We start from the raw sequence: 14,936 nt of genomic DNA, 5'->3' as shown, positions 1-14,936 counted from the left end.
AGTTTTCTGCCACAATATATTAAGGTCAACTGTCTGCTAGGAATTAAGGCTTCTTGATGCCCCAATTTGCAGACTTTAAATTTAAAGGACATATAACTTTAGGGACATGGATAATTCTGTTGTTTTCAGTGGGACTATTCACGTGCTTTAAATTGCAGGTGGACTGAAGTACCCTGCTGAAGAATGGTCTTAGAAATAGCCGTATACATGTCCATGTAGATATAAAGAATATACTATAGGTTCATGTGTGCTCTACAGATATGTCTCTGTATGAATTTCCTATTGCTGCTTTTTTGTGTGTTTTGTTTTGTCTGCAGCGAAGGGGAAAGCTTAGCGTCTCCAGCAATTTACTTTCCAGTGATTGAGCAATACTCTCTGATTGCCAGTGGGTGAACACCAGTACTTAGTGACCTTTCCTAGTCATTGTATGATGACAACCGCCTAACAGCTGCTCTTAACCTAGCATCATGTTTGAGATGATCAAGGGATTAAAGACCTGTCTTTCGTGCTGCTACTTTCTGAGCTTCTGAATTGTTTTTTTTTTATGTTGTCATCATTTATGCTAGTTAGAAAACAAGTTGAGATGTCAATCGTGTTTGTGACCAACATGTATGCACTGTTTTTCACTGGTCAGATGAACAAAATCAGAGGGTGTAGTTTATCTAACTCAAAAGTAATTCACTGAGTATGATCTGATAACAGTTCTCCACTACTTACGAAGAATAAAAATTTAAAGGAAGAATGCTGACCAGCCACTTATCTAGAGATTGAAATTTTAGATTTGAAAGTAATTTTCAAAAAATACATAGTAGAAATTTTTTTGGCTGGAGGATGATAGCTGGACAGAACAGGAACTTCAGGGGATGTGTGATAGTGCTCCCTTCACCCTCCTGTTCCTCAATTCAAGATACCGATGACCTCTTTGTGAGGGGGCAGAGGTGCAGGAGAATGTTTTTGGGGCCTCCATGAAGGTTGTCCACTAAATAAGGAGTGATAGAAGCATATACCCTTACAACTATCCCTTTAACTAGAATTCACCATGAACATGTGGCCTGCAGGTAAGTTGTTCGGGCAATGTGAGCCTAAGTGCCAGCAGTACAGTCCTTCATCAGATCTTAGGTCTTATCAGTACCACCAAGATAGCCTAGTGCTTTTACAGATCAGCTCAGCAATGAAGAAAAGCTGACTGAAGCTGATCTCAAGCAGGGGAAAGGTTATGTAAACAAAGAAAACCTTTTTTGTAGTCTCATTTCTTTGAGGGTATGCAAACACAATTGGTTAACTTGCTAATTAATTTGGTGATGTCCCTGGACTCTGAGCTGTCACTAAGCTTGTGCATGCATTTTGTTTAGGAACCCCTGTCTCCTCCTGGCAGATTACACATGTAACGAAAGCTGGGTTTCCATTACCCCATCTCTGAAATAGCAACACAATACATCTGGGTATGACACTATCGGCTTTTAAGATGCATGCTCTAGAACACAACATGCATTTCATCTCAATAACACAAAGCTAGCACAGATGCATCAAAAGCACCCTCTTCTCGCATACTGACTTGCCACAGCTAAGTGCAGTCTCGCTTTCTCAAAGTTATCCAGGAGTTTCTTGGAGGCTGCTCTGTTAGCGTTAAATAAATTCTCATGGGAGTAAAGGGTTATCAAAACTTCAACACTTTCTACTTCTTTAGATTATCTTCTTTATTGTAAACATACAGTAGCATCAACACTTTTAAGATAAAATCCCTAAAATAAAAAGTCAAAAACCAATCCTCTCCTGCCTACATAGTTCTCCCTTTGAGACTGAAATGAAAGAATGGCAGATATTAGCCACATCACTTAACACATTCCTGGAAGGCATTTGGATGCTGTGGTGAAAAGGGGTGTAGTCAAACCAGCGTAAAACAGCACAGCTTCAGTCGTGTAACTCATGGCAGGCTCTGCAGATAGTCAAACTGAGACCACGTACACTCCTTGGGTGTCCATTTCCCTTTTGGTATAGCTTCAGCTCAGCTAACTATTGTGGCCTATATGGTGCCGAGGGCAGGACATAATAATCCCTGTGGGCTTAAAGCATGAAATGACAATAACAGTGACTGTGTCTTGAGGGAGAGGCCATGATATCCTCCAAATGCTGCATGATGATGGTATCAGAAGAATCTATCATTCACCCAGCTGTATAGATCAGGCATCTCCTCCCTCCTCTTCTACCTGAGGAATTACTTACCATTATTTTAATTTAAATAATCATTAGATACTTGACCTTGTAATATATCACGAGGATGAATGGATGTCTTCACATTTCTCATTGCTGTAACACCATCAGCTGTTATACGTTATCATCCTTTCATGGCAGAATTGTTGTTCCAGGTTCTCCAGGGACTTGTCTCTTTGTTACTTAGACTATGGACAGATGTCCTCTTCTGGATCCAGCTGGAACAGCTTAAGATGTTACTGTGCTTTACCCCTCCCCTCACTTCTGCTAACAAAGCAACTTGTTTGAGTGCTCCCTAACCCACTTCAGGCACAATCAGCTGAGTGAGTGCACAGCTCCTATTTAAACTGTTTGAACTAGCTCAGCTGATTCTGCTTGAAGTGGGTTAGGGAGCACTCACACAAACAGCTGGAAGAGCTACGGGGGTAGTAATCAATGCCCGAGGGACCCTGATAAACAGCTTGAGAAGAGAAGGGAAGGGCACAAATGTTTCAAATCTCTGCAGCTGTTTGCAAATTGAATGTCTACATAAGAGCCTGTAGGCTGCATGTGAGCTATGGCAGTACCTCTATTTCTGGGTGAGGCATTCTACTGTGCTGTAACAGCTAGCAACTTAAAAAAAAAACATTCCAAAAGTGATTGAGAATCATAAGAAAGTTTACAGTCATGTGCCCATATAGCATATGAGCAGATACTCTCTGAGCCCAGCACAGCGTATTGTGCAACAGCATGGAGGAGAGAAAATTTTGGCCAGGAAAGTCAAAGCATATTCTTTCTTTTATCTGTTGGATGTTAAAGCAGTGCCTTTCACGTGCTGTTTTGATTTAACTGGCCTGAAGAAGAGGGCAGACAATTTCTATTGGCCTTCAATCCCCAGTTTGAGAGCCCACTTATTAGAGTCCGAGTGCTAGCTGTTTCAACCCACTGATAAGGGAGCCCTTCCAAACAAACAAATTGGGCTGCCTTCCACCACACCCCGTACTTTCCAAAATCTCTGAGGGGAATGGAGTTAACAAATATGTTGAGCGAGTGTGCTCAGTTTGTGGCAAATGGCTGAACAACCCCCCCAGGGCATCTGTGCAGTGTAGAGCCATCACACCAACCTTGGGTCCGAGGATCAGAAGATACATCTCACTAATTTTCTTACACAAGCCCTCGGTCTGCATGAGCTTCTGGTGTAGCGATGCGGAGCTGAGAGAGTGCAAGAGAAAACTACACCCTCATGGGAAACACGCTGCTTCTTGTGGTTCATGCCTGGGCCCAGGCATCTGGAGGGTCTATTTCTGGCATTACCACGCACACGCAGTATGACCAGGGCTGAGTCACATATGAGACATCATTATCCTGTATGTAAATTAGGTATCAACAACTTTGCAGGTGATGTTTGTTGCAGCCCATTTTTTTTTTTCCCCAAGTGCTTTAAGCATACAACGTTGTATTCTGGGCCTGTTTACAGCTGACCCAGAGGATTTGTGGGCTGTAGTGTGGCCACCTGCGCCCAGAGAAACACAGCTTTGTTTTTTTTACAATTGACTGGTTCAATGTTGGTGTTTATTTCCTGGGGCAAACCCCACCTTCACTGAAACGTGAACTGTGAGCCAAGTCTGGCTCTGACTGGCAGCATCATCTGCAGTGTTTGCTGAGGGGTGGTGAACCCTTTCTTCCCTCTAACACACCCTGTATCCTTTGTGGCTTGAAAAAAGCTTTTAAGATGATGAAATCCATATTGGCCAGTGTGTCTTTGCTGGGGCCAGCCCTGGCTGACAGGCACAAGCCCTGGAAGGCGAGTACAGCATCGAGCCCAGAACAAAGCTACGACTCTCTTGACACACATAGCCTCTGACAAGCTTCTCCACCCGCCTCCAGCGCCCATGACAGCGGGACGAGGCCACCTGCAACATCCTCCCAAGCCTGCAATCCCACGCCGCCCTTACCCAAGATGGCGGCCCGCGAGTGACGGGGGCGGACGGCCGCGTCACGTGGCGGCGGCGGGTGGCGCATGCGCCCTGGGGGCGGCGCTGACAGGCGGCTGCATGGTGCTCCACCGCCCCTCCGCCGCCGATGCAGTGAGGCCGCGCCGGGCCGGGCCGGGGGAGCCGGCGGCGGCCGCCTGGATGGTGGCGTAGGGCCCGCATTGCCGGCTCCCCAGCATGGCGAGCTACCTGCCCCCCTGCGTGATAGACGGAGGCACTGGGTGAGTGCGCGGGGGGGGCGGGGACGGGGACGGGGACGGCGGTCGGCGGCGGTGCTAGTCCCCTTTCTGGGGAGTGGAGGGGAGTCTCTGTCGTGCCGGCGCCCCTCAGCCGCCTCCCGCTGCCGGCCAGGGCCCTCAGTGGGGACTCCCTTCCCCTCGTACGGGGCTGGGCTCCTGCCGTGTGTCCCGATCTCCTCTCGGCCTGTCGTCCCTGGGGCGGAGGGTCTCCCTTTCCCCGGGGGTCTCCGCCGCTGGGGCGGCTGCTGCTGCCCACCGCCCTCCACTGAGTACCCTCCTCCTGCCCTTCTTCCTCGTTGGGAGCTTGGAGCAGGACAGACCTGCCGTGCCCCAGCCGTGCGCCCCGGGCAGGCCGTGTGCCTTCGGGAATGGTGTGTCTCCATGTGCCCTTTTTGCCCCTTGGGTCCAGTTTTTGTTCATATTCTCTGACTTTAAACTGTTGCATAATTAAAATGCTAAAATTGGGGATAGCTTCTTTCCAATTGACTGCCTGGAGAGAGTGGACACACGTTCGCTTTGCCTGGGAGCTGTGAACCGGCACCAGCTGTGCTCCGGAGGCAGGTGAGGTGTGCTTGCTGGGCTGCGGCGTCTCCTTCGTGTACAGCTCCGGGACTGCAGTGGCCTTGCCAGATTGCATCTGGCCGTGCCTCTAGACAGCATGTACGTCTTCTTGAACCTTTCCAGGTACTACCTCCGGCCAGCAATGAGCTGGGAGCTGGCTGTCTTAGTACTACTGGTGTTTCTTGGTCCTTAGTTCATCCCTTCTTCACCTTTGACAAACCAATGTGAGATCTAGTCTTAGCCAAACCACAAGTTTTGTAACTCCAGTCTTTGAGGACTAAGATGAATCTAAATTGCAGAAGTTGTGCTCGGGAGGTGTTTTGGGAACAAGTCTTTCCTACCTGTTTGTGGCTAGAGAGGACACATTCATTGTCTGATAGACTAGTTCTGCTGTGCCTCAGGAGTGGGAGGTGTCGGAGGGAGCTGTAATTAAGGTGATACTGAATATATGGTGTGCTCTTGCTACTATCTTTCCTTTGGCCCAATGGTTATCGTAGAATCATAGAACAGTTTGGGTTGGAAGGGACCTTTAAGGTTATCTCATCCAACGCCCCTGCAATGAGCATCTTCAACTAGATCAGGTTGCTCAGAGTGCCGTCCAGCCTGACCTTGAATGTTTCCAGGGCTGGGGCATCTACCACCTCTCTGGGCAACCTGTGCCAGGGTTTCACCACCCTCATGGTGATAAATTTCTTCCTTACCTAGTCTAAGTCTTCCCTCTTTTTGTTTAAAACCATTACCCCTTGTGCTATTGCAGCAGGCCCTGCTAAAATGTCTGTCCCTATCTTTCTTCTAAGCCCCCATTAAGTACTGGAAGGCTGCAATAAGGTCTTCCTGGAGCCTTCTGTTCTCCAGGCTGAACAACCCCAACTCTCCCAGCCTGTCCTCACAGGAGAGGTGTTCCATGATCCCTCTGATGATTTCTGTGGCCTCCCCTGGACCTGCTCCAACAAGTCCATGTCTTTCCTGTGCTTTCCTGTTACAGATGGCTTTGAGGAGATGCTGGTCCATGAGTAACTATTCAGCCAATAACTTTACTTGTCAGGCTATGCCTCAGTGTCATTGATTGCATCAATTTATTGCAATAATAGACCTTTCCTCTGCAGATAATTTGCAGCACTGATTTCTTTTATTTAATGCTTGGAAAGTTACCTTTAAAACTTCTAAAACTGAACCATCTTAAAACAAACCCAAAACCAAGCCAAACAAACAAAACCCCAAACCCCTAGATAAACAGAGGAAGCACTTTCCAGTGATGCAGTGTCACACCACCTTCTCCTGAGAAAGCGTTTCCTATTTTGAAATACGTCTTTATTGAACTGTCATAAAACTTTTAGAAGTCTCTTGTCGTGTTTCTGTTTATACCTTGTCTTACCAGAAATCAGCTCTCTCCCCTCAGTGGCGAATACTGGAGTCCTAAGCTGGAAACTTTGAGAGTAGAATAGAGGCCGGGTTCCATCTTCCATGTAATTTTGCCTGTGCATTAGATATGCCTTGGTAGTTTCCCAGCTTCCTTCTATGTATTTGCTGAAGATACTTTAAATATCTGCTCTCTACAGAACTGTTGGTATTACAGGAATATTACTTGGCAGTTTTGAAGAGTTTTTGAAGGAGAGAAATGGGAGCTTTGGGTGGATCCTTTAAAAAGGCCACAGTATAAACTACAAAATCCAGAGAATGCATTCAATGCAATGTCTGTCTCTTGAAGGAGACCTCCTTTGCTCTCAGTTTGTGGAGTGATTCCAGCGTTGCACTAGGAATAGATGTTGCTGACGAACAGTTGTACAAAATAAATCAGGACAGAAAATGGCTTATTATGTCCTTTCAGAGAAATAATAATTTAAGTAGAAATTCTAAAATCTATTTAGTGCTTTCATGGGAAAAAGTGGCGGAATTTTTGTATGGGGATGTGTATATCAGTTTGTTTCAGGAAGGGTTCGGATAGTCCGCAGATGATGTGACTTCACGTTTCCAAGCCTCCAAATGATCTTAATTCATATGAGACAACATGGTGTCTCTGCTGGTGGGAATTCTGCTTGCCTTCACCACAGGGCACTGACATGTGGAAGACTTTTCAGCAATGAGATTATTGAATTCGAAATAAGTTATTTTGCAGAATTCAGGAAGAAATAGAGCCTGAACCAAAGCAGCCAGTTGAAGTAGCTTGACTCATTGATGCTCAATCTCTGGAATTTTCCTGTGTGTGGGCTGTGAAAACCTTTTTATTGTGAGCATGAATGTACTTTGGGTTACAAACTTCAAACAATTCATTCAAATTATTCACAAAAGGGCTTTCAGATGAAAAACTTGGAAAAGAATAGCAGAAAGAAAGAGGTATATGCAGACATGTGCTGTGGAACATTATGTATATAAAATACACTTTTCTACTTACATCTCTGATACTGAATGAGGTGCTTTGTCCAGGCATTAATCCGTCTTCTTCTCGTGTAAGGGGATTTAAGAAGTTTGTGAAAAGACGCTGGTTGTTGTTGTTGTTTTTGTGTGTAAGGAGCCTGGTTTAATTTACTGTTGTTTGCAGCCATAAGCCTCAGCCCTGTAAAATACTGGAATTTCTCAAAAAAGAAGCAACAAGTGTATAGAAAATAGGTACAAACCTTCAGCAAGAAACATATTGTCCATTGCAGGACAGGATAACATTCCTTTTCTCTATTGGATGGATGACTTGAACTTTCTTTGGCATAAACTGTTCAATCTTTACTCATAAATTTTGCAGAAAATGTAATAATTTCCTATTATCTTTCCATTAATATTTGCAAATGACTTGTAGTGCATCAAAATTGAAATAGGACATCTTAATTTTCTTTGCATGAGGTTTTCCTCGTGATTGGTTTACACATTGCTATCAGTCTTTTTGTGGAGAAGGGCCTGCTATTTTTAGTTTCTTAGGACTACTAGGCCTTTTTGGTGTTGCTATTTTAAGTAGCTTTAAACTTCATAACCAGTTTTATTAACTGGCATTTAGCTGTGGGACATCAGAACACTAGTAGGTGGGTGTGCAAAACAAAGATGTCTTAAACTACATCTCTTCAGTGTGTGTGTGCAGGCACCGAGGAATACTTCTCTTTTGGATGTGCTTTATTGAAATCACTCCATTTTTCTTTTAGTAAAGAAAAATTCGGCAAAGCCTTACGGATGAGCATAGAGTTAAATGCTTGATTTCTGGGACAAGTGAGCTGGGCTTGACTTAAAACTGGAATCTTCGGGTGTTTGTTGTTATTGTTGGGCTATTAAAGATAGCTGGAACCTCAGAACATGGTACATTTTCTCCCTCAGTATATTTCTGATGCTAAATGAGTTGCTTTAGCCAAGTATTACCTCTACTTTTTACATGTGAGACTTGTGAACAGGCATTACTGTAATTGCTGTTCTGGGTCTAAGGAACCTGGGTTAACTAACTGTTGTTTATAATCACAGGCTTGGTTCCTGTAAAGTGCTAGACTTTCCAAAAAAAAAAAAAAAAGCAGTGGCTCTAACATACTCTTTATTGCTATAGTGGCTGCTGGTGCTCTTGGGTAGATAGAGCAGACATAATAGATTTTTTTTCTGTTTGAGATTTCCTCCATCCCTTCTTTCTTCCTTCCCATTCCTTCATCACATCCATGAAAGTGCCTTTCCATGTCTGTATGAAGACCTTGTGTTGTGAGTTTCTCGGGCAGATTTGTAATAATGATAATACAGTCTGTTCATGGCAGCATGGCATCACAGGTGTTCTGGCAGTAATAAGTGTTAGTTATTTAGCATCTTAGCTGTCAGCGTTCTCTTTACAGAGTTCATTTTTTGTTTGTTTACAGGACTTTCTTAAAGCATTTTGCTGTTTTCAGTCACTTCGTATCTATCTCTTCAGAGCCTTTTTTTTTTGTGTGTGGATGTAACACATTGTTTTAAAGATGTTGACCAAGAAAAGCCACAGAAATTGAGGAAATGCTAAAATGTTCACAGCTGGACTTTGGTCTTCGTATACTTGTCCAGAAAAAAATTGGATGTCTCTGTATTTTGAGATGGATAAAGCAGCTGCTTGAGTTTGTGATTTTTATATGTCTAATTATGTTGTTCTCATGCTTTAGTAAGAATTTTCCAAAATACATCCCTGCTCTTTAAAATGGTTGAGGGTGCAGTATCTGCTTCCAAGTTTGGTCTATTGGTACATCTTTGCAGTAATTTTTCTATGTAAGTTTTTCCATTTTTTTTCATGGTAGGACTTCAGAAAAGAAGGGGGTTAGGGCTTGCCATGCCTCAAGCAAAAGCCAGTGAAACTGCTTTGTGTACTAACTAATCACCTGGGAAAAACAGGGTGTACAAAAGATCTTTATTTTTTAGAAACTGCTTGTTTCAACAATATATAATTTTCAGATGATTTTTTTTTTTAAAAATGAGTAGTCCCTTCAAATCCCCTTGCATAAAATAGCCTTAGTCTATTGGATCGGTTTTCTACTAATCTTTCATGCAGTCTCCAGTACCCTATATTTTGGAGAGTTTCCAGTAGCTTTCTATCTCACTGGCAATAAATCTGTTACTTTTAATGACATTAAGTTGGAATACTGATCATCTATGTGTTCCCTACAGCTGTCTCTGTAATTTACAGATCACAAGACGTTGCATTACCATCAGTCTGCTAGGCTGTAACCCAGGAGAAGGAAAACCATGTTTTAGATGCTTAAATATTCATTGGAGAAGGGACTGGAGACCAGGTAACCTCTCTAACTGTTTAAGTCCAGAGCCTTTCAGGTCAATGAATATTTAAATATCTTGTATAAAAGGGAACAGTGTCTGTAGGAGGTCCTGGAAGTGGGTCACCCAAACACTTTAATGTACTCTTGGGTATGGCTCTGGAAAGAACGTGTTCGGGTCCTGCTGGGCAGAAGAAAAATCTGGGACCAAGTCTGCCATGTCCTGAGTGACTAGGCTACTGGATAACAAAGGGCAGTACAACTGCATCGTCTCTTTTCCTTCTCTTCCTCAGTGTTTTTGAGAGTAGTTTGAGTTTCCCTTCCATCTTGTTTTGTCAAAACACCTGAAGTATAGCCACTTGTTCAAGTCTGTCTCTTTTTGATCCCAAATAGATCTTTTTTTTTAACAGCATTTTGTTTTTTCCACTTCCTTGCTTCAACGTTGAACTGACAATTTAGTTATTCTTGTAATTCTAGTATTAATCCTTCATGGGTTAATGGCATGCAAAAAAAATCTTCACAGATGTTATCTTTTGTAAGGTGTGTTCTTTGAAAAGTACTATTTTTCACTGATACTGAGAAATAAGCTTATCTCATAGTCTTAAGTGGGATTAATTCAGCTAGTGAAAAAATAAATTAGTAAAATATTGAGCTATATGCTTTTGGTAAGTTTATAAGTTATTGCAGTAGGGGGATCTGATCCCTACTTGAGAGAGAAAGTAAAGCTATTGCAGACTGATAGCCCAAGTTGACTTTTAGAGGATGTTTTCTTTTTAAGGCTGTGAATGGATGTAAGTTTAGCATGTATGTAGAGAGGGAAAAGATGGCAAACTGAACTCGCCTCTCAGCCAGAGTTTAGTTTAAGAAACGAGTTCTGGTTATGTTACAGGAACCTTTAATTTATATATATATTTTTTTTTTTATATGCACACATATATAAATGTATAAAAAGTATATGTACATGTTCACATGCTTAAGTATATGTGTATATACGTATATATTGACTTTGTTTTTTGTTACTGGGGCTTGAAGGGCTGTTTGCATGAGGTTTCTTCCTGATTGCCATTTCTAAGTCTTAGAGCTAGGTCTCTTCAATCCATAACCGGTTTCTTTTGTCCTCACTATGTGCATTTGAGCAAAACCCGTTTCAGAGAGAGAAACAAAGCGGAAGTATCCTGTAATGCGTCTTAAATCCCAGTGTAACTCCAGTTGTTGCTTGCTATGTTTTAACAAAATTCCCTAGGTAGGCCTCATTCTAAAATGTGAAGAAGCTATGCAATAATCATCATAAAAAGAATTCTTACTAATAATGGCCTTCTTCACAAATCAGTCTAATGTCCAGATTGTATTTTTTGAGAGGCACAGAAAGTGTGCATAAACATTTTGGATTAGACTGAAAGCATATGCCTATATAATGATGATTAAAAATCCAACAAACCCTTGCCCCCAAAACACAGTCCTTGTCTTTTTAGCCTTGGGGAAAACAGCTTTTTTAACTATTATTTGAAGTATATTGAAGCTATAGCTTTGAAGAGATGTTGAAAAAATAACATTTAAATTCGAAGGTCATTGCTAATTCAGTTTTGATTTAATTCCTGTATCTAAGAAAACTGACTCTTCATGAGTGGTTTTGTACCAAATACTCCGTAAAGGGGAACTCACTGTTTAAGCTGTTAATGAAGAAGCAACCCTCTACTTTATCGATGGCATAATATTGTTTGGAAATATTGAGAGCAGGCTGTAGATAAAGACCCTAGAGTCACTTTAGGACCTAGTTTGTGACTAATCTAATTTAAGAATGCCATGGTGTTAGGTTTTCATGGTAAAAATGGATATGAATAATGCTAGTTTCCCTCAAATCATGCTCCTATTCCAACCTAATAACAATGTTAGAGAAAGACTTCAGTCTCTGCAACTATTCAATTAATTTTGTTGGGTTTTTTCCTTTCTTTGGGAAACTGCTTTTCAGTGTCATCTCCCCCCATCCTGGAGGAATTAGAGCTGTTTTCCATAGTCTGGGATGTTAATTATTTTTAGTTGCTATAGACCTGAAGTAACTTACAGCCAGTTACACCATGCAGAAATTTTATGTTTTGGGTGAAAATACTTTTTGTTTTTTTTCATCCCCAAGTTACCAGTTTCTTTTTTCTTTTGATCCTTTACTTGTTAAAATAGACATTATATGGATATTGAAAGGGACGGACAATGCTTCACATCATCTGCTGCCTATTTCTAAAGCATTTTATCAATGCAGACTTACTTTGGTGTAGTATGTGTATGTTACTACACACAGCACACAGGTACTATGTCTGTGACAGAGTGTTTTCTGCAAGGCATGAAAGGGAATTGTATCAGGATTGCAACTAGACTTGTGAACTGTGGTTTGTACTTAAGACACGCTACTGTTTTTTTTTTTCCTGTGTGTGAAAATATTAAATATGCAAAGTCTAATGATACCTTTCAGAAAGCTACCATGACCAAAGATAAGATCTGCACAGCGCTTTCTTTACCAAAGGGTAGAATGTGGCCTGCCCATCTTATATCATAGCTGGTCAAGAAAATGGAGAAGCAAGAGCTGAGTTTTCAGATTTCATAGTTCAGAGAAAACCGCTACCAAAATTTGTAAGCTGAAGGTGTCTGACAAATAAATAACACCTAAAATATTTACCACTTCTGAGTTTTCTTCTCAGCAGGATGACAGTTGAAAGCATCACCTAGAAAATCTAGATGTGGTGTGCGATTGTTTGGCCTTCAGTTTAAGAAGTGTACTGAATTGAAAGGTTTGTTGTTTTGGTTTGTTGGGTTTTTTTTTTTTTTACATCTAAGTGCATCTAATGACCTCATGATCATTCTTTTTCTAGGTATACGAAACTTGGCTATGCAGGAAATACGGAACCTCAGTTCATTATCCCGTCATGTGAGTAATTTTTTGTCCCTCCAATTCTCATATACACCACTATCACTGAGCAGTTTTGTGAGTAAATGGACGTGCTTTCCAACTCCCGCCTCAGCCTTCGTAGTCTCTTGTCCATCTGGGAAGAGATATTCATTGCGTTAGCATCTTTGGCTAGAGTGCAGCTAAACAGAACTCTTTGTTTGCAGTTAGCTAGGACTGTTGCTCATTAAATCAACTCTTGGTTGCTATGACAAAGATGAAGAGAACTCTAGTCCAATTTCCTTTTTATCTCCATTATTTTTCTGTCAGGGCTCTTGAGTAGACAGAATGCAATTTACCTCCTGTCTACCTGACACCATGGTTACTGCCCGGATAATCTGGGGAAGGCTTCCAATCAAATTAAGTACTAAAGTGCAGGTGGTGTGTGCCTTATTTACATTGTCTGGGCCTGTAGACAGTTTAATATTCAAAAAAGTTGTTCCAATTAGAAAATGTTCTTTTTGGGTGTATGTTTACCAACTGAAATGGTTTTGCCCATTTAACATGTTTTTGTTGAGGAGATTATTTTTGTATGCTAAACTTGTTTGAAATGCTGTACCTTTCTGGTGTTCTTGATTCTAATTGTTGTCTTAATAGTTTGTCTCAAATGCTATATATATTTGCAAATAGTAGCACTGACTACATATTTACATGTATAATGGCATCTATTTATCTCATGGTTATCTCCACTTATGTTAAACACTGCCTTTTACTCTTTGGGAACTTTGTCAGTTAACTGCTTACTAATGCATCTAGGCTGCCATGTAGCTGCTCAGAGCAGAAGGTATAAAAATAAGGAAATAATAAAGGTAATCAGGGGCCGAAGAGTTGGTGGAGCACATGTTCTTTACCAGATGTAGCTGCAGTACTGGTTATAGTTTTACTCTTTCAAGCATTGTTTAAAAAAAAAAAATTCAAACCTAAACCACTGGTAAAGGTTTAAATGGCATCTTAAAGAAGTGGGAGAGCAGGAGTTTCCTGTGAATTTGTTATAAATCCTGTTTTATAAAACTATAAACTTGTTGGGCCTTAGATGTGTTTCCAAAAGAATTGTTTGCCTGTCAGTAATTTTTGGTGCTGATAGTACTTGGTGCCTTTGGGGATGATGCCTGTCTACTCTGCTTTTTCTTCTGTATGTTATTTAGATGCTGATTATGATGTATTAAAAATGTATATAAATAAGGTTATGTTTTAAAAGTACTTTGTTCCATTTTTATTTATAACTTGCCCCAGATTTGTTTTTTTGCTGTCTCATCATCTTGTGTATAGCAGCCATCATCTAATAATTTTAGTGGTAGTTGCAGCCTGCTAATGGGAAGCATTAGTGTCTCCAAAGATTTCTCTGTAGCACTGCAAATTGATTTTTTTCCCCACCCCCCTTCCTTCTCCTTGCCGGCTGGGATAATGACTCCAATACTTATTTCTGAAGTACATAGCTTATTTTCTTCTCCTTCTCTGCTCTTTCTCTGAATTCTAGAGTTGAAACTTGGAAAATCATGTTGCGTATTGGCTTAAAGAGTACCTCCAGTGGAATGCTGCACTTGTGCAGGTGTAGTGACTGATGTAGTCTGTAACAGTATTCTGTTAAGACTTTTAAGATTTTGTAGACTTTCAAGATCCGATTTTGTTCAACATCTTCGTCAATGACCTAGATGAAGGGTTGGAATGTACCCTCAGCAAGTTTGCTGATGATACAAAACTGTGAGGAGTGGCTGATACACCAGGAGGCTGTGCTGCCATTCAATGGGATCTGGACAGACTGGAGAGTTGGGCGGAGGGGAACCTCATGAAATTTAACAAGGACAAGTGTAGAGTTCTGCACCTGGGGAGGGACAACCTCATGCACCAGTACAGGGTAGGGGTTGACCTGCTGGAAAGCAGCTTCATGGAGAAGGACCTTGGAGTCCTGGTAGACAGTAAGTTATCCATGGGACAGCAATGTGCCCTGGTGGCCATAGAGGGCCAGTGGTATCCTGGGGTGTGTTAAGAAGGGTGTGACCAGCAGGTTGAGAGAGGTTATCCTCCGCCTCTACTCTGCACTGGTGAGGTCTCATCTGGAGTATTGTGTCCAGTTCTGGGCCCCCCAGTTCAAGAGAGATGGGGAACTTTTGGAGAGAGTCCAACAGAGGGCTACGAGGATGATGAAGGGACTGGAACATCTCTCGTATGAGGAAAGGCTGAGAGACCTGGGACTCTTTAGTCTGGAGAAGAGAAGGCTGAGAGGGGACCTTATCAATGTCTATAAATACCTGAAGGGTGGATGTCAGGAGGATGGAGCAAGTCTCTTTTCAGTGGTGCCCAGTGACAGGATGAGGGGCAAAGGGCATAA

At 42.0% G+C, this 14,936-nt stretch overlaps 1 protein-coding gene across 3 annotated transcripts in view; it reads left to right on the top strand.

The window, feature by feature from the left end:
* Positions 1–4,361: 4,361 nt before the first annotated feature.
* The window catches only part of ACTR3B (actin related protein 3B), a gene marked incomplete at both ends in the record, with an annotated part of 29,516 nt that continues 18,941 nt past the window's right edge, over positions 4,362–14,936 (top strand). For all 3 annotated transcript variants that reach the window (XM_082014731.1, XM_082014730.1, XM_082014729.1), the window contains 2 exons: positions 4,362–4,405; positions 12,534–12,589. In XM_082014731.1, the coding sequence (XP_081870857.1) occupies positions 4,362–4,405; positions 12,534–12,589 (100 nt within the window). The remainder of the gene's footprint in view (positions 4,406–12,533; positions 12,590–14,936) is intronic.

This window comes from Phaethon aethereus, assembly GCF_964289735.1.
Source record: "Phaethon aethereus genome assembly, chromosome: 2".
Classification (NCBI taxonomy): domain Eukaryota; kingdom Metazoa; phylum Chordata; class Aves; order Phaethontiformes; family Phaethontidae; genus Phaethon; species Phaethon aethereus.
This window is presented reverse-complemented; position numbering and strand designations above follow the sequence as displayed.